General features: G+C 37.7%; 1 protein-coding gene across 4 annotated transcripts; it reads right to left on the bottom strand.

Annotated features, from left to right (window-relative positions):
- Positions 1–523: 523 nt before the first annotated feature.
- On the bottom strand, positions 524–25463 carry RCBTB1 (RCC1 and BTB domain containing protein 1). Of its 4 annotated transcripts, none has more exons than XM_026848067.1 (12): positions 25229–25384; positions 19315–19485; positions 18311–18461; positions 17691–17857; positions 14923–15081; positions 13723–13830; positions 12663–12805; positions 9437–9627; positions 5721–5847; positions 5085–5236; positions 4271–4401; positions 524–1478 (listed from the first exon to the last, which is right to left on the bottom strand). In XM_026848067.1, the coding sequence occupies exons 2-12, from the start codon at positions 19456–19458 to the stop codon at positions 1338–1340; spliced, it is 1614 nt and encodes a 537-aa protein (XP_026703868.1). In that variant the 5' UTR covers positions 19459–19485; positions 25229–25384; the 3' UTR covers positions 524–1337. The 4 variants fall into 4 exon arrangements, with proteins under 4 accessions (XP_026703868.1, XP_026703877.1, XP_026703896.1 ...); XM_026848076.1 differs by lacking the exon at positions 25229–25384 and adding an exon at positions 25398–25463 and having other exon boundaries at positions 1338–1478; XM_026848095.1 differs by lacking the exon at positions 25229–25384 and adding an exon at positions 25408–25427 and having other exon boundaries at positions 1338–1478.
- Positions 25464–25498: the final 35 nt, after the last annotated feature.

The raw sequence follows: 25498 nt of genomic DNA, 5'->3' as shown, positions 1-25498 counted from the left end.
TTAGCCCCAGTCCCCAACATCATGCTACAGAAGCTCCCTAGCTCCCTAGTCTCTGCCAAAAATACAAAATTCTGGGCTTTGTAAAACCTCACAGTCATAACCCCAAAATCTGACCCATAGTTAAGTTGACCTGAAGTTCCAGGTCCTCTGCTTTACCCCCTGATTGGTGCAGATGTAACACCTTAAAAGCACCCAATAAAACCAGCAAGTGTGTATGTCTGTACATACCTGCTGTGAGGTTACAGGCACGTACAGATTTATTAGTGAAGAAAACCAGATCCATAAATTGCAATCACTGGGGTTTACATTAGACTTTACAAATAAATTTGCTGTTTTCTGAAATTGAGATTACAGGTATTTGTCAAGCCCTGTGAAATCAGTAATACTCTATGGGGCTGTTGTTTATTTTGGGGAGGGGCTTTTTGTTGTGTTTTGGTTTTTTTTTTTTAAATAAAGCAACTTAGATGATGTACATAACACAAAAAGCTTGCTATTTTCTTCAAAGTCCAAAGAAGTTTTCCAACAAATGGGTACAAAAAAAGGTGTATTTTATTACATGTAGTTTAAATTTATACACTTAAATGCAAAAACCCCATTTTAAGAGCAGTGTACCCCTTCCCCTCTAAAGGAACTGACATCATCTGAAGTCAACAAAGAGGGAATTTTTTCCATTAACCATTATAAATATTGAACAGATTACACAAAGTATACATTATAACTTATATTAAGGTATACCCAAATACAGAGATTTACTTCCAATTAGATTTGCTAGCTACCCCTTTCTTCAAAGCTACTTGTGTAGGCTGCTTTGAGGATATATTATTTTTGCACACTTCTCTAAGCACTGAATACACTTGGTTAATTACACACAGCAAATGGCAAATTCATTCACAATCATGCAAATGCTGTAAGAGAGATCCATGCCATTTGCTTCTCTCTAATCCCAGGGAGTTAATGATTTGAGTGACATCATTCAGTGGCTCAGGTCAGATTACTCTCCAAAACGTAAACTGAAAACACAGGCGGTGCTAGATCTGACATTTCCTAGGCTAAAAAGGTAAGTGCTTATCACTGGCTGGTATCCTTTGCACACTGCAGCGTTGCCTCTCTCCATCCAAAATCTTGAGCTGGTTCCACCATCCAGGTTTGCCAAATGTAAGTGAATATTTTGCTTGACATTTTTACAACAGTTCACTCAGCACAGAAAACGTGTTTTCACTGTGGCCTTTCACTTCTTCTGGTACGAGACCAGGTAACACTTGCTTTTGCCCGTACAGTTATGACATCCTGTTATAACTGCAAAAATCCTACAAATACCCGTAACTTACAGCCTCATTTCAGTTCTTAAAGGCTCCACATTTACTGGCTTTAGCAATGAATTCCTTTAGCAGGGGACCATCCATTTGCCAAAATGCTGTAGTTTGTGTCACTTCCGTCAAATGATTGACACAAAACTTAAAGCAGAATTCCTCTAAGTCCTAAACAGAAAAAAAAAAAAGAAAAAAATCATCTTATCTTTGCTTCCATCACAGAAAATTACATCTAGACATAAGTGCCTGTATATGCTTTATTTTTGCAGAGAATTAGACAAACACATTAACTCAGTGGCTCTCAATGTTTTTTCCCCCACACAGTCACTATGTAAATACAACAGAAAATTATAATTCTACCCATGTAGCATTGTTACAAGGGCAAGAATAACCATAATTTGTTTCTCGCTATATAGCTGCAGACACAAAAATCTGAGCAATATATTTTTTTAAAGTTTTCCCACTTGGAAGAGTTTCAGCTACATTCACTGACAATTATTAAATCCAATACAAACAGGAGCTCTTGAGGTAATGATACGTAACCAAGACTGTAGATTAAGAAAATTCAGCTCTTTAATTCCATAATACAAACTCTAATCTATTTCCTGCTTAGTTAAAGGCTTAACTAAAGCCTTGAAGTCGTGTGTCACCAGGCTCAATGCAAGCGTATACTAATGGGATAGTTTTAAAGCTAGGTTTAGGCAGAAAGCCTTTCTGTGCATTAGACTCGTGTTACAAATCTACTCTTTGTGGTGCAGCTCTAAGCTGCTATAGGGAGGATGCTGCAGCCCTGACCAAATAACAACTCCCCACCCTGTTCTAATTTATTATCTTACAAGTTTGTAGAACTTGTACGTTATAGGTGAGAACACACCCTCCCTTAGCTGCTCAGTAGACTGGGTGCTGCAGTAAGGCATAACAAATTTGCAGAGCTCTTTAAGCCACATGAGGTATGAAAAGCTGATTAATATTCATATTTTCACTTAGGTCAATACTGAAAGCTAGGGCAACTGTGTGCCAGTGAGAGTTCTTGACACAATAACATAAAAATATATCCTGGCCTAAAACCAGGCATTCTGAAGCTGCAGATCTTGACTTGTGTGGCATCTGTGCAATGAAAAAAGACAAGCTTATTAGAACTGAACACCGATGGTTTTCTTTTTTATCTTTAAGTAACAGAATGAACTAGCATTTTAAACAAAATTACATCATACACATTACAATATTTTGCACTGCTTTATTAAAAATGAAATCATATTCCAAGTCAATGCAACAGAAGCATACAATAAACAGAAATACTGTAGAATTAGTAACTTTGGGAAATTCAAAGTTCTGTATCAAAAAAGGCTGAATTTCATTTGCAGAAGCATGCACTTCCAGAAAAGTACTTAACAGATTTCAGTGAATAAAGGCACAAGGTACATCCAATGATTATTTTAAAAGCTACAAGAAGGAGCCAGACCTGACCTAATTCTAACCACTTCAGTCAGTCACCAAAAGAAAGTATAAGAGAGTTTCATGTCATGGAGGTGTTTTAAATTAGTGAAGCAGCTTCTTTTAAGTGCTGTCTTCCAGATGCACAATCCCTTGGAACAAATGACATCACTCAAGCAATTTCAGGCCCCCACCCCTCATTACTGCACTTAAAACCTGCTTTTTACTAAAAACAAACCCCTCAGCATCTCCCACTCTCTCCTTGATGCAGTATTTAAGCCTATGGTTCTAATTTAATTTCTAACTTCATTTGGCTAGTGAGATACAGCCAAGGCTTAGTAATTGGACTTCTACCCTCTACAAGCAGAATCCATCACACACTGAAGACTCATCCTGCAAACAATCTTTTAGGGCTAAAATATGTAAATTTCATATTTTCCATGAACTCCCGCCAAAAAAATTGCTATTCGCAGTAGAGCTGAAGCCACAATTCAAACACTTAACACAGCCCTCGGGTAAAGTGTATTAAACAAGCAACACACTACAAGGCTCTGAAATAAGTTAGGGCATCTGCATGCCAATTGACAGACAGTAAGTACAAGAAAAAGCGGTGAGTTGATTTACTGAGTACCAAAACTGCTTTATAAGCATAAGTAGCAAATTAAAAACTAACCAATCGCAAAGTTGCAAACACGATGCACAGATACTATGCTGAACACAAATAGCCAAAGCAAACCCGGGAATACTTCCTGATTAGTTCATGAAGCAGCGTGTTAGTGATCTAGTACTGAAGTCAGACATTATGCAGTAGGGAAGTTTCACTAGCCTTCCCCCCTTTTCACACAATGTTTCTCTATCTTCAACATTTATCAGGGCCATAAAGCAGTTCATACCCTGTCATTTCATTAGCATACTGTGAAGACTTACAGTCTATTTGACTGTAGCTAAACAAAAAGCCAACAAAATAACACCCTGACAGTGAAAAAAAAACCCAAATGCACTCAATCCCCAAACCTACCATCATATGACATCACACCACCTTACAAATAAGTAACTTAAGGCTTACAAAATTGCTTTTTGTAGTGTTATGGGCTTTGTTTTATATTTAAAACCTTCCCTTGCTTAAGGGTTAGTGTTTTCATCCTCAGAAAATTTTTGTTACAGCTTGCCCTGCCCCACCCAGAAACAGTAATTCATGAAGCTTGACAGTGTCATAACCTTTTATCATGAAATTAAGCAATACAAACATTTACAGATACTAAGTCTCAGCCTGGGACTTAAGTCAGCTTTAGCTAATCTGTATATGAGTTCACCTTCCCAGTACTGGTTTATGGGAAAAAACAAAAAAAATCTCTTATGGCAAACACAGTTTTTATAAGTCCAACGTTCTCAAATTCTGAAAATGGCAAATAGCATTATCTGATAATAAGTGAGAGAGCGCTTATATGAAAATATAACTGGCTGCTTTTCTCCATTTAAGTCAGAAAGTAGCCACCTATTTAAGAGATTGAAGTTTAGAAGTTTACCTCTGCATCATATCTGACAGCAGCAGAGAGCAATGAAAATGCATTTTCCACAGTAATTCCTCTCTTGATAATGTGTTGACACAGTTTTTTCAGTCTATTTTCACAGTACGAAGTAGCCAAATCCAAAAGCCCTGCAATTAAAATGCCATCATATTAGTCAGATGTAAAACCTCTGCTCTTTCAACAACAGTTCATGCTCCTGGGGTACAGCCTGCATATGTATTCTATATGCAATGTTCTATGTGTCTATAATAGGCTTTTTGTAAGTAGGTCACTATTCAGAAAAATTTTATTTTGCCATTACACAGGATGAAAGGCCTTTCATTACCTCATGCCACAATCCTGTTAATCTCTATAAATACACAAGATGTTCCACTGATTTGCATACATAACTGCTTGCAAGAGTGGAACTGTCACAAAATAGGCACCACAACATGAGCAAAAAGCTAACATTATAAAAATCTGTGCTTGAGTTACAGCTTGCTCTTTGTTCTGCTGTTCAAGTTTTGCCTATTAGATCTACTGAGATTCTTTGATATCATACTAAACAATAACTGACTCAATTTAGTAAAATATATATTTTAACCCAGAGAAATAGTATCTCTCCCAACCTTGAAAAAATTGCTCATAGTTTATTTCTAAATATGCACCACTTTTGCTGTAGTAAGTTTGCTACAACAGTATTTTAAAGACAATCACCAGTAAAATGCGTTATAGGCTAGACTAGAAACCTCTATTAATACATTTATTCTGTATTCCCTGTCTCAGTTTTTCTGGATGCTGCTTTCTGACATAATTGGACCATAAGCAATACCTATTGCATCTTCAGGCGGAAGGTCAACACTGTCTGTATACAAGTATTCAAGAAAGGCACGATACACAGGATAAGAAAATTGGTCTATTTCTATCACTTCCTTCATATCCTCATTCCAGTATGACTGGAACATGGTTCTGAAGTGTTCACACCTAAGAGACAAAGACATCATCTGGAACACTGTAACATGAACACATGAACGTTACATTACAGTTCCCCTGAAATATGTATTTGGGGCACTCTGCAATATTCACAAATACTTTACCATACCCCATCACATCCAGTGTTCCACATTTTGATTCCTAATACCGTGGGCACTGTTATGCATCAAGATAAAACTTATATTTGATCTATGCTACAGAAACATCTGCATATACATTTCAATCAGACCAACTTAACAGAATTTATCATCCTGGGAACAACAAAAAGCTTAGTGAAAATTGAATACAGACTATTTTAAGACAGTTTGATTCAACTCCTTCCACAATCACTTCATCTAAAGTGAAAATGGATACATAGATGCTATATATTAGAGGTTTAGGCATCCCTCCCTACCCCTTACTTTTTTTCCTCCCATTAGATGCAATACTAAGAGGTTATCCTGTACAAACAACAGCTGTGAAACACGACCACTACCTGATTTTCAGAACAGCTTTGTGGACATGGATGTACTTCCCATCCACACGGAACTTTAGGTCTGAGGTTTCTGGGCTGTCAAACTCTTTCTTCAGAGACTCTGCTACAGTTAAAAAGTCTTCATGCTCTACAGAAACAATTTTAAAACAAACAAAAAACACATTAAGCATCTTAAACGGAACGCACGTCACTAAAGCTAGCAGCTCAACTAAGAACGTGTCAAGGAAAATAGGTCAGTATCAGGGCTCCATTGGCTTAAGTGGTGAAGTGGGAAGACTGAATTAATCCAACACCATTTCCTGTTGGCAAGGTCTGCTCCACAACAGCTACAGGCAGCAGTGGTCAGCAATTCCTGTTCCAGCTCATTGCACAAAGGTAGCACAGCAGCAAGGGAAGTACCTGGAGAACTTTCTTACTCATTCTTGGCCTGGGCACCACCCATGAATTTGCCAGCCTCCTGGAAGCTCAGTACTAGTGCCGGGTCAGCTCAGTCCTGCAAGCGAGTCTCTGTGGCTAACCTGCAGACTGCTGGTAATGAGAGTCTGCAGCATCAGTGGCAACTCACTTGAGACACAGTGTACATTACTTAAGCTGTACTGACACGGTGCAATCTGAGCTAAAAGAGTAAGAAAACATGTCAACAGTTGGCCCCTTTTTTGTGCTGACAGACAGGATGTAGCCTGCAGGTTATCTGTTAAGGTCTTTGCCAAGGCTTACTAATGTGAGCTGTCACTGACACCATTATACTCAGCTATCAGTCAGTTCCGACATCACAAAATCCAACAGCAGTGCTGCTGAAGACAGACAGTACATCCTGCATTCTTGGTACAACCCAGGACACAGGACTTTAGCAATTTTGGAAGTAGATGATAGATATTGCAGCTCTTTGACAGTTCTTTATATTAAGGCCTATGGCACTGGTCCCACAGAGGCTCCACTCTGTGTCTCTAGAAATCATACATGAGTTGTAGCATAAGTCAGCTAAGGCTTGTGGTAAAGCAAGAACCCTGAAGTTTTAGAAAACCTAATTTAACCCACGGTACTTCTGTTGATGCATCTTAAAAGCGTGTTTCAAAACATGTGGCTTCTAAGAAGCGAAGTATAGAAAAGAAAAATAAGTGCATTTCCACTATAAAGGGATGTGGTCTGTCTCCTGTGTCCCAGAGGACTGTGTATTATTCATCCATATACAATCCACAAATCACTCTTCACCACTAGGGACAGCTAAATTAGGTGGTATTTAAAAATAAATACTGCTATAACAAACTGCTGTAACAGACAAGTCACATTTGGGCCACAAAAGACCATATACTCCTCCACAGAACCTGCATCTCATCAGGGCTAACCATGCTCCAATCCCCCTCCAGTTGCTCATGTGATTTTTTTTTCTAGGTCATCAGCTTAGCTTAAGCTTTTCAGTAGATCAACTTTCAGGCCAAATACCTTAAGTTCATTCCTCAAAAAAGGCTGCAGATTTGCACTTCACCACAGCCAATCCTGAGTGACTGATTCATTTTTTTGGCAGAGCCATAACTACAAGTATAAGAATCTTTATACAGAGTTAGCTCTCACTAAGGAAAAAAAAAGAAAAACATAAAGAGAAAAAAAGGTTATTTTTACCTATATGAAAAAAGATGGGGAAGGAAAAAAATGTAAATATGGAAAGTGAAAATTAAAAAAGCCCCCAGAAATATTCCGTAAGTAGGATTATCAGAGTTAAGAGGGGAAGAACACCCAAAGGCTAAGAGGAGTTTAAAAGAGCAGGTACAAAATTCAAATACCGTGTTATACTCAGTCTAGGAATATTTTAAAAAAATCAAAAACTTGAAAGAACCGAAACTGAGGAGAAGTAATTTCAACAGTTGTGCTGGTTTGGGCTGGAATAGAGTTAAATTTTCTTCATAGTACCTGGTATGGGGCTATGTTTTGGATTTGTGCTGGAAACAATGTTGATAATACAGAGATGTTTTTGGTATTGCCAGGCAGTGCTTACACAGCATCAAGGCCTTTTCTGCTTCTCACACCACCCCACCAGAGAGCAGGCTGGGGGTGAAAAAGTCATCAGGAGTGCACACAGCTGGCGCCAACTGACCAAAGGGATATCCCAGACCATAGGACGTCATGCTCAGAATATAAAGCTGGGGAAGAATGAGGAAAGGGGGGGGGGGGATGTCTGAAGAGATGGCATTTGTTTTCCCAAGTAACCATTACATGTGATAGAGCCCTGTTTTCCTGAAGATGGCTGAACACCTGCCTGCTTTGCTTGCGTGCACAGTTTTTGCTTTACTTACTAAACCATCTTTAAGTCAACCCATGAATTTTCTCACTTTTGCTCTTCTGATTCTCTCCCCCATTCCACTGGGGGGCAGTGAGTGAGCAGCTGTATGGGGCTTAGCTGTCAGCTGGGGTTAAAGCATGACAACAGCCTTCACTATTAGCAAAATGCAACAGACCTGGACAACCATCAGACCTCTACAGGGGGCAAAACTAACATATATCGCAAGGATCAGAGAATGGAGAAAGTGAGAAGTGAGATAAAACAAGACTTGGATTTACCAGAAGCAGATCACTCCAAGCTAATCTTCTCTCTTTAGTAAAACTATTCAGTTTTCCTCTATAGACGAGATGCTGTTTTCTGGACCTCTATAAATGTGATAACATGCTAAATGAGAAGTTAAGATGGAGAAGCTGGGTTAGGACAAGTCACATGCAAAGATAAAGTCTGAGTCTGGAGAAAGGTTACTTAGTATGTGGTCCCTCCACAAAACCAATTTTGTACAGGGAGTAACAAAATCAGGATCTGTTGTCAATATGAAAACAGATTAGATCTCCTAAATGATCTTGAGGACTGAAGCAGCAGAACATGTGTAGTTTTTAACATGAAAACACCTTCATGTTTTCAAGGGAGTGCAAGATAAGTGCAAGCTAAGCACTTTATAGCATATTAAGGGTTAAATAAGAATCAGCAGCATGTGAATCAAAGATAATCAAGAAGAAAGGCTTGGGTTTTTTTGTTGGTCACAGCAACTGCATCCCGATGTGTAATCCAAGGCAGTACAAAAGAGTTCCAACAGGGAAAACAATTATATTAGGGTCTTGCTTTACAGGAACTATTATTTACAAGTCTGCTTGTCCTTGTGGAAAGTCAAACTAAATAGAGTCGAGAGAAATTATCTCACTAAATGAAAACTTGGAATTCTGTTACTTTCCTAACATGAAATACAGAAGAGAGATTTGTTCCTTCATATTCATATTGGAAGGATAAATACTAAGGAGGGAAAGCTAGAGAAGACACTTATAATTCAAAGTTGTTAGATACCAAAGTAACAAGCGTCAGGAGCCATCTTCCAAGTAGGAATAGTTTTAAGAGAAAAAAAGGTGTGTTTAACAATCCAGGAGTTCTTCCCAGTTCTGAGCTGGAACTCAAACAATACAAATGTAGGAAATACACAATAGTCACAGTGCAATGATAAAAAAGGGTTCTCTCCAGATGTATACTGGCAAAAAAACAATCTTGTTAACCCTATTCTGAATCCTTAGCTGCTGAAGTAGACTGCTTTCTTCAGAAGAAAAAAAAAAACTAGCTAAAAAATAGTTTTCATTGCTGGTTCTCCTTAAAGCAGGAACCACCCTGCTACAGAAGTGGTATCCTCTACTAATCGCTACAAGTGTACACAGAGATTATAGCACTGACTGCCAATGGAGCTTGTGCTCACCTACTGACAGAAGACGCCACATAACAGCAGGGGTAGCAAAGCAAGCAAACACATCATCAGTGCAGGCAAAGTGAGTGAGGTGGGGAAGGATCACGGACTGCCCACGGCACTGGCCCCACATGAACACCTGGCCACTCTGTGTCTTGGCAGCCGACGTGTGAGCAGAGTGGCAGGCTGCAATCTCCACAACCCTGTGAACAGAAGAAACCTTGTAAGGTACTTACACATATGGAATCAAGTGACTTTCCCAAATGCCTCACCAAAATAATAGCCAACCAAACTATGCATCTACACTCCTGTACTTCCTTCTTTGTCCTGAATGAATGTGATACTGGTTGAATGGATATTTAAAAAAATGCAATGACATTTTCAGACTGTTTGTAGATTTTACCATAATCAGATACTGCTTTAATTATGTCATTCTCATCAGTTCACATTTCTCCTTCCATAACCATGGGAAAAGTACAAAGAAAAACAAAGTTTTGTTTTTCCCCTTTAAACCCAATGCACATCAGACACTTCTCAAGAAGAAATGCTTATGGAGCTTATGAAACTTCCAGTTAGGTAACAGGCAGGGAAGTTATACCACTAGGATTTTTGCAGAGCATTTTTCAGAACTTCTTTCAAAAGATTTAAAAATTCCCTCATTTTGAGATTAAGTTTCTATGTATTTTTCAATAAACCCTTTATTAAGAAACCCTTCTACCCCCTTTTTAATCTGTTTTTTGTATGTACACAGAAATCTGACCTACTGCCTGTATTTCTGACTTCTTCTTTTGCTGTTAGTTTCCTTTCATCAACACTGAAATTCAGCACAGAACATGGACAGTCCTTCACTGGAGGAGAGGTGAATACATGCATTTAACTCCACATTCTTGAGGATCTACAGTTGTTTAAATAAAGTCTATATAGTATTTTCACCTAGTTCACATAGTTCCTTAAAATATCAGAACTGCTGATGCATGCTTAATCTATTGTGCTCTCCTGTTGCTCAGGCAATCCCTCTCTTGCTGTCTGAAACAAGAACTAAGAATCACGTTTCCATTAGAAGGACTTCAAGTACATTTCCAATGTTTCTGTTCACACAATAAGCAAAAGCCAGGGGAAGTTCCAGCGTTAGTTCAAATTAAAAGCTATGCTTTCCTGTTTTTTTTCCATGCTAAAAATGATTGAGAGGATTTCATGCTTTTGTGCCAGAAAGAGATCAACTGGGACAAATAAATGTCTTTCCAAGCAGTCTAAGAATATACATATCAGAAATGTTTGTTCCTTTACAGGACAGTATCCACGAAGAGTTAAGCTTTTTAAGCAAAAAGCCTTTTTAGCACAAAGCCCACTTTATAAGTGCAAAAATTATTTCAAGATAAAGCACAGAAAAAAAAGCTACAATCACTTTCAGTATATGTATCAGTAATCTCTGGCAGATAAAAGACTAATGGGTTGTTTTACACCATTATCAACTTATGAACCTCTCTGCAACACTGAGGTCTTTCAGCATCTCTGCAAGAAACATCATAAAGTAATTATTTTAGGGGCAACTTATTTGTCACCATAGCTATCCACCTAAACTAATTCCTTCCTAAGCTTTCTTTCCTTAGCAGAAGAGATTCTTATTTTTAGAGTAACTACACTATACTTAAGAAGTATAGCAGAACATGTACTATAACACATGTATAGTACATGTACAATACTTGCAGTACACAGACAGGATAACGTTAAGCATACACTTAACATTAAAATTCAGGAAGCTGACCTTCATAGCTGATCCTCCAAGATAACACAAAGTCTAAAACTTCCTTACAAGCTATATGTGCAACATCCTTCAAGACAGCACCAAATGCCACCTCCTAAGGAACTGTCACCAGCACTACATATAAATGACAAAAGAGTTATATAAGTGACAAGACCAGGAGAAGCAGCAGTAATATGCTTCATGGGAAATGACAGCTCACCCACTTATAGCACTGTTTCCAAGGGAGCCAAGTCAATAAAGATGAGTAAGTTCAAGTGACTTATCTCTCTCTTAGATTCCAAGCAGAAGTTCTAAGTATTTTCTCCCTCCTTTAGTCATTGAACAAATGCCAGTTTTATTATAATCCCATGCTTGAGTTCACATAGAGTTCTAAACGCAACAGTTCCCCCCCTTAGTTCACTCAGTAAATAAATTGCTAAGAAAACAAAGTTGATCTATTTGAAAACATACACATTTATCTTCCAGTGCTTTTCTAAAGAATATTTCATTTTGCTTTGGTAGTATCAGTTCCTTCACAGAAAAATCAGCCTCACCTCAGTGGTTTCTATTGTGATGGTTCCTTTCTTCTTTCCTCCCACCTATTTTTTAAGCTCTTAAATAATCTCAATACTGTGCAGCTTTTAGTTTAATGTTAAGTGTGAGAAACAGGAAAAAATAGGAATAACTTCCCAGGAAGACAGTTCAGAATGGAGGAGAAAGCCATTCACAAATGCTTCCTAGTTAAGAGGAGATAACTTAAGAAATTTACAGGTTAAGGGATTTATAGACTAAGAGGTTTCCCAACTGAGGTACATTAATTGGTAGGTATATACATGGGCCCAGAGAATGGGACTGAGGTCCAAGTTTGTATGTGAACAGCAAAAGAGCCACCCCAAACACGAGGATGACAAGGGTGCTGAAAGAGAATTCACAAGAGTTAGGGTTATTCTTTTATGAGTCTAGGAAACTAAGAAACTACAAACTTCTAACCGGTACCATTCATAAAAGCGGTATTATCTGCCCTTAGCTCTAGCAACCTTGCAAATCAAATTCTGTTTATGTGGTTGGCTATTGTCAGCCTTTCAGAAAATTGTTTTTTCCTCGCATGTTACTTCTTACAAAGGTGGTGCTTCCATATCCCCTCTGGGTATTTTTTTAAATGTAGGCCTCAATACAGCTTAAAAATTTGGCTTATTGATTTCACAGCTCCAAATTTTTAACCAAAGTAACCACATTTAGAATACCCTAATACTTAGTCATTCATTATCTTTCAGTATCAGTTAAATACAAAATATGTTTACTTTCAATAATCATTACAGACAGATAAAAGCACTCAGTCTATAGTAAACAATAAGTTACCATCCTTTCTTATGCTTTTAACATTAGCAATAGAAAAACAATCCACCAAGCCCTACACATGCATGCTTCCAGTGCTAGAGACTGCATCACACGTGCTCAGATTTATCAATCCAGAAACAGCTTCAGCAAGATTACCTTTCTTTTTCCATCATGATCTGCACTGGGCTTAGCTGGTTACTTTTATTGCCAGTTCCCAGCTGCCCGTAAGTGTTAGCTCCCCAGGCATAGAGCAAACCCTCATCTGTTAGTGCGAGCGTGTGCGCATAGCCACAGGCAATCTGTAAGTAAATGTATAAGCATTACTACTAAACAAAACAGAGATGAGAAACAAAATTATTGCACACATTACCTTAGTCTAGCTGATGTTAAATATCTCGGGCATTCTTCATTTAGCACTACAATGCATTATTTCTCAGTACTTAAAGCTAAGACAAAATACATTAACTGTAGGTACTGGATAAGTCCCAACTTCATTTAATGTTCATTGGTTACTCCTAAGTAATTTACTGAACTCTTGCAAAGTCTTCCCAAACTTTACTTGCTTTCAGCTGCAGACTCTTCACACAAAGAACAATGAACTTCAACAGCATGACTGCAACTTCGAAATACTTTCAGAATTTCATGTTTTAAAAATGATAAAAATTATGAGAGCTACAGTTCAACAGCCAACAACTGTTCAACCCAAGTTATCACAAGAAACTCCACAGAAACTTACTGAAAACCCAAGAAATCCCAAATTTAGTTTTAGTCTTTAGCTGGAAGAAAAAAAAACCAAAAGCAAACAAAACCCAACCACCAACCAACCAAACCTACATCCATGACTCTCATTTTTCCTCTCCCCTCACCTCTGAAGTTCTAATTAGAATATTGACGTAGAATCTAATTTGAACATCTTGTTCCCCTTCATTTCTTGTCTTTGCCTAGTGCATTTCATTCACCTTTATAACAAAGATGCAATTTGTATCCACAGCATAATTTATTTAAAGGTATACTAGATAACTTTAAATAATTAATTTAGAAAAGCAAGTGTTTTACAGCTTACTTGCACTTTTTCTAAGCTTAATATAATGTATAGAAGCTAAAAAAAAATCAGTATTTGAACTGAGAAATCTAGAAGCAGTTATAAGATTCCAAAGATACAGTTTTAGCAGATGCTAGCAACAGGAATGCATTTTCATTTCCATGTTAGACATACCTGGAGTATACACACACCATGTAATGCTGCTACTCTGCATGGCGTTAGTTGGTTGCCGTTGTTGCCAAGACCAAGCTGACCATTACCATTGTAACCCCAGCCATAAACCTGATTGGAAAAGGGAAATGAAATTAAGCCACTCCTCTGCAGAAGTACAGGACATTTAAGAGTTAGTATCAAGCACAAGTCAAAAAAGCACATCTTATTAAAAACCCATATGCTATTTCAAAAGCAATACAGAGAAGGCTGAAAGTTATTAAGTATACTGCAATGACTGTGCTCAACTTTTCAACCCTGCATTTACCATTTAAAGAAGCTTTCTAAAATATATTTGTCTTTGAAGTACTAGGAAATCCGCAATAAACTTATAATACACCAAAATCACTCCTAAAGATCTACATTTTAGTTGACTTCTATACCTGCCTTTCTCCTTATTACTTTTCTTTTTTTAAGGAAAACAAGAAATTAGTTATACTGATCACATGATTAGCTATGATGATGATTAAACTGAAGTCCCCAGTTTTGCTCTAATTTTTCCTCTGGTTTTGTTATGCTGGACACATCAAGACAAAGTATGTACAATGAAAGTTCATCTCAACCTCAGGGACTTTTACAGTCCCTCCGGTCACAAAGAAATGCTACACTCCCAGTTTGGTGACATGTAGTAAAATTGAGGTTACAGTTCATACCTAGAAGCAAAATACCACCATAAACTGTGAAACAGAACAGTTGCACAATACTAGGGCAATGTTCAAAAGCTTGGTTTGGTTTTGTGGCTGGCGATTAAGCAATGTGTTTAAGGATCAGTCAATGTATTCTTGTGGAAAGATTAACTATTTAATTGTGCACTATTTAATTGTGTTTTAAAAAAAATCTAATTAAGACATATGTTAATCTATTGAAATGTGAAGACAAACATGCTTAATACAACTGATCAAATTCTTGCAGTTGCAGACCCAGTAGGAGTTACGTTCCAATGGTCTTTGCCATGAGAAGGAATGTTTAGTGTAAAGACAACACCTCCAGTTAATTTCAGAGTTTTCCTTAAATTGGTCTCACAGAAGTTATTAATGTAACTCTAATATAACTCTATCAATACAACTGTATCTTGAGCAATCCATGTCAGCATTTCAACATGTTCAGACATTAACCTCGTAAGTTCAGGTAACAGAGAGGACGTGAGAACGCAGCAATGCTTACCTCACCATTGTTTACCACAGCCATGGAGGAGGTCTGACCACAAGCAATGCCAACCACCATTTTACCCTGTAAACAGTTCGAAACTCTACGAGGTGTTGGCTGGTTTGCTGTAGATCCAGATCCAACTTGACCACAGTTATTATAGCCCCAAGCGTACAGCTGTCCATAAAACCAAACAAAAACGGCAGTTTAAGCCTTAAAAATAGTAACAACTTACAATCTTACTGTAGTCACCATCAGATTGGGTAAAGAACCCCATTTAACAAGCTAAAATGCTTAAAATTAATTTTCAACAGCTGAAGATTATAAACAGCAGTAGGACTGATCTAGCAAATATGAACATAGCACTTTTTTCAGCTTCCTGCTACAGAATCAGAGCATCTTACTACAAAATAAACATATTTCCATATTAAATATAAGTCAGACTATAAGACAAAGAGCATAATGAGTAGACTGTCCAATACTTTCTTGATGTTGGAAAGAGAAATGTAAGCCAGAATGTCATTTGTTTCCCAAACAAGCTGAACTCCCCAATTTACAGCCATTTAGTTTTCTTCACAGAACTCTAAAGCAGGTTATTGCTGGGTACTTATCATACCTCTTTTATATCTTTCAAGAGCTGTGAAAGGAGATGGCTTTGGCAGCCCATGTTTCACAGTAGCAAAACTCCCTTACACAATGGCACTAACAAAAAAGCTTCACATCTCTGACAGTTCAAAGTTTGCCAGTAGCAAGCTAATAAAAAACCAAAAAATATCTGTTCCTATCATCTAAAAGTGAAAAAAAAAAAAAAAAAAAAAAAAAAAGGACAGCTTTGTCTTTTCAATTCCTTCAATTTTTATTACTTGCATTCACACCCATAGTTTGGCATAAAACTACTTCTGATAGTTCATTTTCTGGTGCTTCACCCAGGTAAAATGTTTGTCCTCTTGGAAATACCCAGCCACTGACATGCTAGCCAGTAAAAGCACACTGACAGAAACCCTAATGTGAAGTCTGCACATACTTTCAACACCAAACCAAAAGTCAGTCATTAGAAACAAACACCTCCCCTGGCACCGAAACAAGCAAACAACCCCAACAAAGACAAGAACAAAAAAACCTACCAACACAACTCGCTATGTCTTATAGGAACAAAAGAAACCATTGGTCCTTTGCTTTTTGCTACTTGTATTTGCTGGATCTTTGATTCCTACCGAATATTTGAAAATGCTCCATAAAATAACTTAATAACACATTAAAAAAAAAAAAGTAGAGAATTTCAGAAAGTAGATCAAAACACCAAAGAGCCAATCAGTTACCTTTCTCAGAGAAGCATGAATGACTGCAGTCGTTTAAGTCTATCATTAAGATACTTTTTTTTAATTTGCACTCCACTAAAATTGCACAGAACCAGCTGTACAAATCACTTATGACAAGTATTTCCATGAATACTTCCAACTTCAATGCCTCTCTGAAACTCCAGATATATCAAGTCACAAGGTTTTTGCCGTCAAATCTTTCTGTGAATAAAACTCTAGTTAACACATTTTTGCTACTCTCAGTATGATCAGTTCTGGTACAGATAAAATCTCTGAGCACAGACAGACAAAGATACAGCAAGGTACGCTAGGGATAGATTTATAGTACATTAACTAGCCACAACGGCAAGCAAGCTGCAAATATCAACTCCATGGTAAATACAAAGAACCTTCCCTGCTTCCATTGAGATTTCAAGCATGCTACATTTCTTACAAAAGACAGCATGGCCATCACAGACAGCTACCAAACAGCAGCTGGCACCACTAGTTTAACTAATACAAGAACACCCTGTCCTTCCTGCATGCACACCAAATTTTATAGTTTAGCCAAGCCAAACATGACAGCATGAAGAGCTTTCTTAAGTGTAGGCTCTCCTTTCAGATACAACACAGGCTGCTTAAAATTAACCCAAGTGTCTCTTTCCTACGCTGCTGCTTTGCTACTTGCTATTACTATTGCACTGACTCCATACTGAACCATAACACAGACGTGCTCAGATTACCAGGATGGAAAGAATTGTAGTTTCCATTTTCATTGTTAGGAAGGTTTTAAAATTAGAATTCTTCTTTTGTTAAAGAGCAGCTGAAACCAAGCTTTCCTCCACGCAGTAACATGCAACACAACATTGGTCAAATCGGACTAACTGGAAGCTAATTATTTCCCATGACATTCCCTTAAGCCACATAGGCAAATAGCGTAAAGCAGACTTGGATATATAAACCAAGCGCTCTCTCATTGGCTACACACAAAGGTACTCAGAGGTGTGCAGAGCAACATTCTTTCACAGTATCAGTGTTGAAATCATGAAGACTACAAGAAAAAGATTAAACAAAATAAACCAGTGAATAAAAGAACTCAACATACCCCTTAAATAACAGTATTGCAAGCAAATAACAATGTTACATTTTGCACTTCACAAACCATTCTTTCACCTGCAAGTGGCCCAGCTTTCTGGCCTCATCCCTGTGAGACATACAATATATGAAAGACACAAAAAGTTTACTGAGCTTTTATTCCTTTGTTTTTGTGGTTGGGCTGGGGTTTTTTTGTTGGTGTTTGTGGGTGGGTTGGGGGTTTTTGAGTTGTTTTCAACTCTGCTCTGAAGAAAAGGATACCCCAGTTTGAGGCAGCAGGGGAAAAGATTAGGTTGTAACTACACTGTACAGAAAGAAAGAACTTCAGACTACAAGAGCATGTGCACTATTCGCTTCAAGAAGATTAAGAGATTTGAACAGGTTTCAACTTACATCCCCATCAAATGACAGTGCCATGGAATGATGAGAGCCACAAGCTACTTCCACCACTTTCTTTATTAACAGATTTGTGCAAACTTGAACGGGAGTAATGCCCTGATTGGTTGTGCCATTCCCAAGTTGGCTGTAACCATTATGTCCCCAAGCATACACTTCACCATCTGCAAAAATATTTAAGTTTGTGATAAAAACCACCAAAAATTCCAAGGAAGATAGGCAGACGTCTAAGAAATCAGCAAATGCCAATATGAAAGTGATAGAACGTTAACAAATAGTGAAATGATTACAAGAATCATCCATACACTAAAAAATATACTCTGTATAGAACTATTTTATACACATATATCACAATATAACATATTTCTCATATATATATGAAAGTACACAGATAAGACTGAGTATGCCATAAATGATAAAAACTCTAGATAATGGAAATGGAAATTCACTTCACCTATTACAGAATGCATTTGGTCTCACTTAAGACCAGTGAGAGTCCTTTAGTGTACATTACCCAATTAACAAATTAATACAATTACACCTTAATCCATTCTCATTAAAGGTAAGTGGAACTTTAAATCTGTGACATGTTTCTATACGAAATGTTAATTTTCTACCTTCAGTGCAAAGTACAACATGGGGTCCACTTCCATAACTGAGACTGGAAATCTTCTTTCCACATAAGGCTTCTAATTTCTTTGGTACTATTGTGCTCTGATTATCTCCAGTTCCCAAACAGTTACTGCAATTCAGTCCAAAAACAAATACCTGAAAAACAGAGGAATACTCATTTTAAGCAATATACTCCCATATGCACAGATGTGGTAATATCCAGGTCTTCATAAATCCAGGACATGTCATGGACTCTCAAGAGCCACAGACTTCCCTCAGAGACATTAAGATGATCAACAGTCATCACTGGGACACTTTGGAAGCTAACTGAGGAGTCTGAATTCTTCAGACCCATGCAGGCCTGGAATCTAGGCTTCTCATTTGCAGGAACTGTACTATAAAAAGTATTAAACTGTGAAAGTGGAAGACACCACCTTCTTTTATAAGCAGCTTTTAAAGAGCAGCCACAGCTGTACTGTGGGAGGCTCAGCCTACAGGCAGCTTTGATAGGACTTAGGGGGAAAAAAGTCCTATTCTATCCAGTTACAAGAAATCCACCCATTAATACATGCCAGAACATCTGGCTTGTTTTCTTTCAGCAGCACAATGCTAACTCACATTGAGTTTCTGAATCTTTAAAATCCACACATAATCTTCCACTGTATTGTTACTTAGCAAGCCATAACCTCATTTTATATCTTCACACCTGGAGTGCTTGCACTTAATTTCAACCTACCATAACTTCTTAAATTCAGACTGTTTTCAGAAGTGTATGTCATTTTGCAAGTTTTCTAAAAAAACACCAACACTTTGCCATTTGCAAGTTTTCTAAATACTCCATCTATATTGTCCCCATACAAGACTAGAAAAAAAATTACAAGTTATATCCAACATGTTTTGAAACACAAATTTCACACAATGCTTTTGAGACACTATTAAATTACAAGTATTTGGTGAGCTCTGAAAACAACTATTGTAGGGTATATGTTCCACTTCATTACAGCCTTACCTCATCATTGTGCGTTATGTATATAGCTTCATTGGCTGACGTACCGAATACACATGCTTTCCGAATAGATGCTATTTCTTGAGGTGACAGTAAGGTAAATATTGGCCACTTGCCTACATCCACCATGATGCTGCTGTGTGTCATGACGCTTCTACAAGTAAAATGACATTGCTGTAATAAAAACAAATAATTACACTATTAAAGAGCGTATTTTGCACTTGCAGCAACAGGCAATAAAATAATTTCCTTTAAATGAGAGAAAAGATATGTCATGGCTCTGGAAGTCTAACGTTCTATTCTATTTGAAATATGTAATTCTATTTCCATGTATTAAGGTGAATAAATACAAGCCACGGGTAGAACTTGGAAGAACAGACATTTTCTTAACAGCGTATTTAAGAAATCTGAATTCTATAAAACGGAACATCTGCTGTTCTAAAAGCAAACCTCTAGATCTAGCAAATATCCATTGGTGGCAGAGCGGATTTCTGAGGGAATTTTCAGGGGAATTTAAGTTAGAATTTTAATTTATAAATTAAACTATAAATTTTGCACTCATGAAATTATTTTGTAGTCTTACAACTTACATATGCCATGTAAGCAAGCTGCTGATGTATATGTGAAACCTACAAATAAGAATAAAGCTAAGAATAATTGAGCACATGACCCAAATCTGCAATCTCTTGCATAATCAAAAGCTGTTATTATGGTCAAAAACTATTTGGAGAACACAAAAGCATGAAATAAACGCACGAGTGTGTATAATTAAGCAGTGAAACACAGAGAAAAGTGATTCAGTAAAATTGCCATAATCTATTCCTTAGAAACAAGCTGGACCACATTAAAAGCTGTAAACATGACCGGGTATAGACATGATCTGTCAATGAACACAGATGTATACAATCCATCCTACATCCTACAATGTTCCTTCTTCCCAGTTGCCTCAGGACAATTGCTGACAGTCAACATAAACATACAGAGATTATCTAGGCCTTCTAGCCTGCACATAAAAACTGTAACATTGCTCTTACCCTGAAGGGATTCTGCCACTGACAATCTATGATTCATGCTCAGGGGTATCAGCAAGCTTTGTGAAATCTGAAAAGTATGAGGTAGAGAATTCCACAGAATGCCAGTGACATGATACAAATCACATTTGGGAGAGAAAAAAACCACCTAAAAATCCACTAAGGAAATGTAGTTACTATGCAGATGCCATCCTCTCATCAACATCTAGTTCTTCCCTTTTCATTTGTTTGCTCCAGTCCTTTCCCATCCCCCTATTCTTTGCTCTGTGGCTTTCATGTCAGACTTCTTGATGATGCCTGGGTATCAGACACAGACAACAGTGAGAACACAAGAGAGCCTCTTTCCTTTGTTTCTGATGCTTAGTTCTCAAAACTGTGCTGACAACCAAGACATGGCTTCACAAAGCTATTCAAGACCAGCAGTCAATCCTAAAATACAAGTTGCTCAGTGCAGATGTTTTTTTGGAAGGAGGGGGATTATTATTTTTTTTTAAAGTTTGAGAAACACTGAGGTTACAGTGGAAGTATATGTACAAAAAAACCCAACACAAACAAAACCCAAACTTGTCTCTTCATCAAATTTCTTAACCTTGGTCCAACAAACCCAGCTTGCTCTACAGACCTCTCTCACTAAGAGCCTGACTTCACTCTATCTTTCACATTGGAAACAGGTCTTGAAAACACCTGAGGTCTGCAGATGGCACATTCATAATGAATTTGTAGAACAGCTTTTGAAAGCCTACTTGATGCCAGGACCACAGCACATTCTGCACAGCTAAACAGATTTGAATGTATTTAAGCCTTCTTAAGTTTCTAGTCTAGTTACAAACTCGGGCTAGTTAGCTGCTAAGATTTGTTACCTCACTTTGGCAAACCTTTTGACGTATGACACTACCAATCAACTATAAAAGGAAAGCACCATGACTTTTTCTTTTGCATGGACCAAGTAATTGTCCCTTCTGACTTTACCTATTTAATGTGCCTCATATAACCTACAACCGGCAACGCACAAACGCATCATAAACTGGACATTAAGAAAAACACTTTCTTCACTGAAGTTCTTTTCAACACATCCTGACAATTTAAGACATGATGAGAAAATGTTATTTTGATGGAGAATGTCCGAGTAAATTAGCACGTTTTACAGCACCCTGAGAACCTGTTCTGCTCTAAAGGTAACCAGTTTAAAATGTGCTACTTTATCCCTCCCTTTCTGATCTTTGCACTAGGTCTTTAATCCTCTTGGCTTGTTTTCTGCTACTGTACGGACTCAGTTAACCACTCCTCTTTGAAAAAACCTTTCAAAGTACTTCCAAAACCTATGCAAGTTACACTGCATTTCCCATACGTCAGAACTCAACAGGATATCTTTTCACACAAACTAATACCAGTAGATAAAAGCTTTCAAGCACACAAGACTTCCCACATTGAAGATGTGAGCAATGAACTCCATCCAAAAATGAAGAACCTTACAATTTTTGACAGGTGTAACAATGCTTTACCTAAAAAAATGCTGTATATTTCCAATTTCAACAGTTACTGCAATCCTACAAAGTTATTTCAAGGATTTTCCCTGAAAGGTTTTTAATGACAACTCATCTGCTATTAGCAGGTTAGTTTCTTTAATAAACCTCAATCCTAAAGCCACTCCAAATTTAGCAACAAATGAAGGTTCGCAAAAATCCTTAAAACAAAACCAATCAAACAGAAAATACCTCTTGCCTTTTCCAGAATATCTACTATTTCTCCTCAAACACACAACCTTACCCCCTCCTCTGCAAATATTAACTATTGTCCTTAGATCCTGTCATTTGCTATCATCATTTGGTTGCAACAATTTTACAGTAGCAACAGAACCTATTTTGTTTATGCTTATGTCCAAATGAGTGAAATAACATGCAAACCTGAAAGTTCTGGGGCTTATACATGGACTACTGCTTCTTAGCTTTAACTATGCATAGAAAGCTGTTTTAACTACTTATTCTCTGTTCTTCACAGAAAATAAATGTGCAACCTAGGCATAAGCACCACCTTTTTCCTCTCTAAAGATGGATTCCTCAGCAATGTAAGCCAATTGCCTAGTTTTCCGATAAAAGTTCTAGTTGCCACAGGAGGGGGTAAAAATAGGTCTACATTAGGAAAAAATTATTTGGGGAATAGATATTTATATATAGTACTGTAAATGGAGATGTCAGTAAACTAACTCAGTGTTATCAAAACAGAAACCCAATTAATTTTAGCATCCTCTAAGACATACTGGACACTTTCCAAAAGGGTAGACGCTCTGCAATACTGTGATTGACCTTTCACATCAATCACATTCAAACTTCACCCTTGCAAAACTTTTGTCTGAATATGGAGGGGGAAAAGCACGTGCAGAGTTTCTTCTGGGTAAAACCTTGCTACGAAAGGCTGATCTAGACTTCAGTCATGTCACTGCAAGCAGTGACACAAAGAAACACAATGCCCTTCGCTTACCCTTCCTGTACTGCATCAATAAGAGAGCTAGGGTTACTGTTTACTTATCCTGATAATCACATAAAGGCCTGCACACTGCTATAGTATGTACTATGCAACCACTGCACCTAAACTGAAAGTTTAGAGGCAACATAGTAGCAAATGTACCAGTTGGAGTCCAAAGTAATGAAGTCATTTTAATCGGTTTGCAAATAGCAGTCTCAGTATATTAGCTCTCAAGCTATTGTTTAGGTTCTGCAGGCAAGATAGGAGCACCAGTTCTCAGGAGTATCTCACATATCATCATCTAGATTTTAAGTTAATTGCAATTAAAAGTCTTACGAGCATTAAACGTCGTAAGCTTAAACTTGGTGCCCTGGTAGATAGTTGCTTTTAGAAACACTGTAGGTTGCGGCTTTATACTGTCTTTTCATTTCTGCTGTATGAATCAGGGATAAACAGCTATACACCATATACCTTTATTTCTACTGCAGAACTAACCAGCAGAGGGAGTTTATGGCAACAATACCTCTTCTAACTGCTCTGACATCTTTGAAATTATCCAACTATCTCAGTATACAAACTGGAACAGAAGCAAAGATAATTAGTTTGAATTTAAGCTAGAGGCTAAAAATAAGCAAGAAAGGATGACTTGTAGAGATGGAAACTGAACTGGCCACATATTGCGATAAAAAGAAACTGAACTCAGGGCAGTCACCAACATTAGGGAAAGAAATCTAGAGCTGCTCACAACTGAAAAAAGCCACATGCTTTCAGAGACATAAGCCCTTCAGAAATTCTGTGCTAAACTGCTGTCTGTGCATTCACTCTCACTAGTTTGCTTTCTAAAGTGTGCAGGCTGATTCTCAGCGATATATGTAAGCAAACATGAATCCCTGCTTTTTTTTTTTTTTTAAAAAAAAAAAAAAAGACAAAAGACACTGTTTACAAAACGTTTTGTTAAACGATTTTAGATACAGTTTCACAGAGTTTATAGTTCAGCTAAACAAATCCGTGCGGGAGAGAACAATAGCCTAACATAACATCCTACTCCGAAAACAGTACCAATTGTCATCACAACAAAAAAACTATAGTTAACTCCTCAAAGATTATCCCCTTTTTTGTAAAGGCTATTTGAACACAATTGCGTGTTTGTTTCACTCTTTCCTCAGGCTCCAATGTCGAAGTTTATTCTAGCTGGGCAGACTTATTACTGCACAGAAAGAAACTGCAGGCTCAGGCCTTCATTTCTCCTAATTGTCTGTGGGAATTATAAACAGCAGTGAGAACACAAAAGATGGGATATCTCTCTTTAGAACAACAAATGACTGGCACACTTGACCCTTTTTTAATTTTAAGTACACCTTAACCAAGAAAGAGTAAAATCCTGTACATAACAGTAATTTCCACTGTGTTTTCTCCAGTTTATGTTTGTTCTTTTTATCTCATATTTCAGTATTGAGAAAGAACATGGAAACAATACATAATATTGACAATCAGATGCATGAACCAAGTGATGTTATTGCAGTTTTCTCCCTGCCAACAAAAAAATATTGCACTCCCTGAAATCACGTGCCTTAACTTTCTTTCCTTAGACCTTACATAAGGCAAGATTTCTATGACAAAATCTGAGTATCCAAACCTCTGCAGGATTTATTTTTAATGCCTTCTATGAGCAATACAGAGAAAGAAAAACCCGCTGATCTAAGAACTGACAACCAACTGACAAACTATTTGCTTTGAGTAACCAGCTGAAAGAGCTACAAGCAAAAAAAAACACCAGACACATGAATACTGTTGAACATAAGAACATTTTAGCCATAGGAAAAAACCCTCAGTAGGATGACAGTCATCCTCACCGTAACAAAACTGTAACTACAATCACAATATGCCTTCTTTTTAATTTTTAAGCTGAGCCATTACTGCAACTTATTGAAGCTATTCACTGAGGACATATAAAGCAATATCTACACTGCAATCTGACACGTACAGAGAGAAGCATTCAAGGAAAAACATTCATATTAAGGGTGTAAAGAATTATTGCATCTTCCAAACACCGTTTTTCCTAAAAACACTTTGTGCCCCAAACACATCTATGATGTTTAGTATCTTCTTCGCATAACCCCACCCCTAGTTTAAACTATTATCTTTTGTCAGTAGACAACATGCGTTCTGCAAGAGATCACTTCAACTGTCTAAATTACAACTCTGAAAGTTTCTTTAAAAAGGTAATTATTCCTTTACTATTTAAAGAACTGTCTTAAAAACTGAAGAAACACTAACTATTCATATAAAGCCCAGTGAGGAAAAAAAATCGTTAACAGCCCTGTTTTTTCAGTAAGCGAGATCTCAGCCTTCAGGAAGCAGACAACAAAGGGAAGGATGATCTGAAACACTACGAATCAGAAAAAAAATCTGTAAGAACATACTGTGAGCTACGCCAAGCAGGAAGAGAGACTTTCGGAGAGCTGTGTGGGAGAGATTCCCAGGCGGACCAAGAGAAAGCTTCGCCAAGTCACTCGGACGAGGATGCCCAACCAAGCCCTGCTGGTGGGAGAGGGACCCTCTCCTCCCTGGGATGGGTTCCACCAGCCGTACAGACGCCCACCGGGGTCTCCGCGTTCCCGCCGCTCCCCACCGCCGGCAGCTCCCGCCCGCGCCAAACCGCAGCCCTCACAGCCCCTAACGGAAACGCAAGG

Source organism: Athene cunicularia (assembly GCF_003259725.1).
Source record: "Athene cunicularia isolate RWA chromosome 1 unlocalized genomic scaffold, athCun1 chr1_part1, whole genome shotgun sequence".
Classification (NCBI taxonomy): Eukaryota; Metazoa; Chordata; class Aves; order Strigiformes; family Strigidae; genus Athene; species Athene cunicularia.
Note: the sequence above shows the minus strand (reverse complement) of the source record. Positions and strands in the feature narration are given on the sequence as shown.